Source organism: Hibiscus syriacus, unplaced genomic scaffold, assembly GCF_006381635.1.
Source record: "Hibiscus syriacus cultivar Baekdansim isolate YM2019G1 unplaced genomic scaffold, ASM638163v2 tig00110151_pilon, whole genome shotgun sequence".
Lineage (NCBI taxonomy): Eukaryota > Viridiplantae > Streptophyta > Magnoliopsida > Malvales > Malvaceae > Hibiscus > Hibiscus syriacus.
The window spans coordinates 1,215,119-1,218,100 of NW_024062603.1; the positions used below are offsets into that span (position 1 = coordinate 1,215,119).

General features: G+C 35.0%; 1 protein-coding gene across 1 annotated transcript; it reads right to left on the reverse strand.

Annotated features, from left to right (window-relative positions):
• Positions 1–249: 249 nt before the first annotated feature.
• LOC120215646 (uncharacterized membrane protein At4g09580-like) lies at positions 250–2,238 on the reverse strand. The gene is made up of 2 exons (XM_039213273.1): positions 1,926–2,238; positions 250–526 (listed from the first exon to the last, which is right to left on the reverse strand). Exons 1-2 carry the CDS (start codon positions 1,988–1,990, stop codon positions 280–282), a joined length of 312 nt encoding a protein of 103 aa, XP_039069204.1. The 5' UTR covers positions 1,991–2,238; the 3' UTR covers positions 250–279.
• Positions 2,239–2,982: the final 744 nt, after the last annotated feature.

Here is a 2,982-nt window from a genome sequence, read left to right on the forward strand (position 1 = left end):
TCACTAAGACTTTGTCTGAATTACATTAACCAATAAAAGTTGCCAGGAAGAAAATACGATAGGGCACATCGACGATAGGTGAAGCAACATTAATGAATGTATTTGGTAAAATTGGAGTAAGCCTTAGGAAAATCATGTAGTTCAATAGCCGCTCCCTCCTTTGAGATATTTGCATGCAAAAGGTTTAAACTTATTTCATTTTTATTTTAGCTCAACATAAGACAAGATAGCTTCAATAAGGAACAAAAAATCACCCGGCCTTGGAAGAAGCTCAGCTTGTCAGGCCAAAGGGATACGACGAGAGATCGCCCAATCAATTTTTGACAGGAAGTAGCAAGAAGAAGCACCGGAAGTGGCAGTGACAACAACAAGAGCTATACCTTTCAAAACTCCAAACAATGCTCCAGCAAACAACGACATGAAAATAGTTCCCAGAATCATGAAAGTTTGCATGAAAATATAGACTACACTGTACCACACCAAGACTTGTAAGGTGTAATCGGCTGTGTAGGTTTCGAGGTTATCTCTGCATGTTATATCATACATAAAACAATCAATATATATACTAAAGGAACAGAAAAGACACCTCGAAGTAGAGACAACACAGAGATTATTAAGTCAAATAATCATATGAGAACTAGCAAAATTGCCCTGATAATGTTGTGCCAAATAAAAAATCCCCACATAGTACCCCTCAAATTATTTGCTTTAGTAGGACACAGTGTGTCTTCTGCTTTTTAGAGGAAGACGCATGAACCACAGTGCGTCTTCCCCATGGTCGGTCATTTTTCTCTCTCTGCATTTCCATATGCCTTCCCCGGGGAAAGCTGAATATGCATTGTGGTCGCTGCATCTTCTTTAATACGCATTGTGCTCCCGGCGTCTTCTAGGTGGCCCTTTAGCAATCGCCCTACTTCAGCAAAATAATCTGCAGGGGCATTATATGGAGAATTTTCTCGCCACATCATTATCCAAGCGTTTTTGCCTATGAGAACTTTTTTGATTGTGAACCCCGAAAACATAAAGGATAATGCCAATCTTGTTCACTGCACATCTCCTAAAAACAAATGTTCTTTCTGTCAACAGAAAACAGAACATCTAAAACCCCTTGTTAGGAACTAAACAGAAGGGGGAAAGAAGTGTACAAGTATTCCTAACCTAATTTGCACTAGAATTAATCAGAATCACAAATTACAGTTCCAAAATGTATACAGGCATGAGGCATTTCAAGGGCAATTAAAGCAACATCTAATTTGACTCTTTTAGACTATAATAGATGTTCCCTTTTGAAAAATTCTTGGCCAAAAATGTAACAAAGCACAATCGTTTCTCAATACCCCATCAAGAACAATTCACTAGAGCCAGACTGATCCACTTCTTAGATTCTTTAGATCTCACGGATCGTCTTTTTGAGAGAAAAAAAGGGGCCATTTTTTTAAGTAACCCTTGTATAAAAGCTTATTTTATCCTGATAAAATAAATAAAATGCATGTAGTCCAAAATGACCACATATTTCATTTCCACCAATAAAAATTCGTTCCTTTCTGCTGCAAATTCATTATAGCAAGAGCAAAAACAAGCTTCATCGGCTTTAGACAATATCGATCCCATAACTTAATACATTACAGGGAAACTATAAGACAAAGAAGTCAAAGGTAAGATAGAAATCAAAATTGACTTCGTAGATTGCAAGCAATCTTAAATAACACATTAGCCACACAATCCAAGAGAAATCCTTCTAATATAAATAAAAAAGGACTCTGTAGATTGCATGCAATCTCAAATAACGCATTAAACACAGAATCCAAAAGAAATCCATTTTTTTGATTGTGTATTTTCAATAAACTAAAAAATAAAGTATATCAAAAGAATAAAAGAAAATAAATTGTACTTTTTTTCAAATAAACGGGAAAAGGATGACGAACCTGAGGATTTGAAGATCTTCAAGGTTCCTGGGTAATTTGAGGAAGCTGTAATCAGAGGCGGGCATTGTTAAATAAACGCCCGTAAAGCCCAAAACAAACGTCACCACCACCGTTGAAGCCACTGCGACCTCCCAAAAGGTCAAAGAAAAATTGGGTTTGGATCCGTTAATCTATTCTCTCCCTTCAATTCCTCCCTTCTTGGATTCAAATCCCTTTCTCCCTCTTTTCTCCCTACTCTATTTCCTCGCGCTAAAAGAAATAGAGAGAAAACACAAGAAAACAGCAAAAAAATCTAAACAGGGAGAGAAATAAAAGCTTTTAGGACACTTCTTTCCCTTCCTTCCTTGCCCCCTTCCCTTTCCTTCTCCCTCCCTTTCCTTCTCCCTCCCTTTCTTACGTGTTTCAAAATGAGAGAAAGAATATCCCCACGGAAGTGCATTTAATGCCAAACGTTACGGAGTTGTCTTCGCAAATAAGATATGATATTACCGAAAACATAATAAATTATTTGACAAAGTTGGTGTAGTGTTGAGTAATAATAATATTATAAGCGGAAATCATGAAGAAATATTTAAAAATTTGACAATTGGTAAATTTAGTTTGTTGGTTGGTATTGATACCTTGCAAAGCAGTATCGATACGTAACAATATAAAATGTTGAAGTTTGACAAAATCGGTTTTAATTTGATAAAACCAGTAGAAATACCTGAATTATTAAAATTTGTATCGATACTTTTCTAAGTATATGCACCAAATTATCGATACTTTAGGAATTTTAAAAAAATTCAATAATAGTGCCTATAAAATATCGATACTTTATAAACATGTATCGATATATGACAATATAACATGTAAAAATATGACAAAAATTGATTTCAATATGACAAAACCGATAAAGAACTACCAAATATATTGAAGGTATCGATACTTTTATAAGTATATGTATCATAGTATCGATACTTTAGGAATTTAAAAGAATTGCAATAGTAGCGCCTATAAAGTATCGATACTTTAGAGACATGTATCGATACATGACAATATAACAAGTTAAAATATG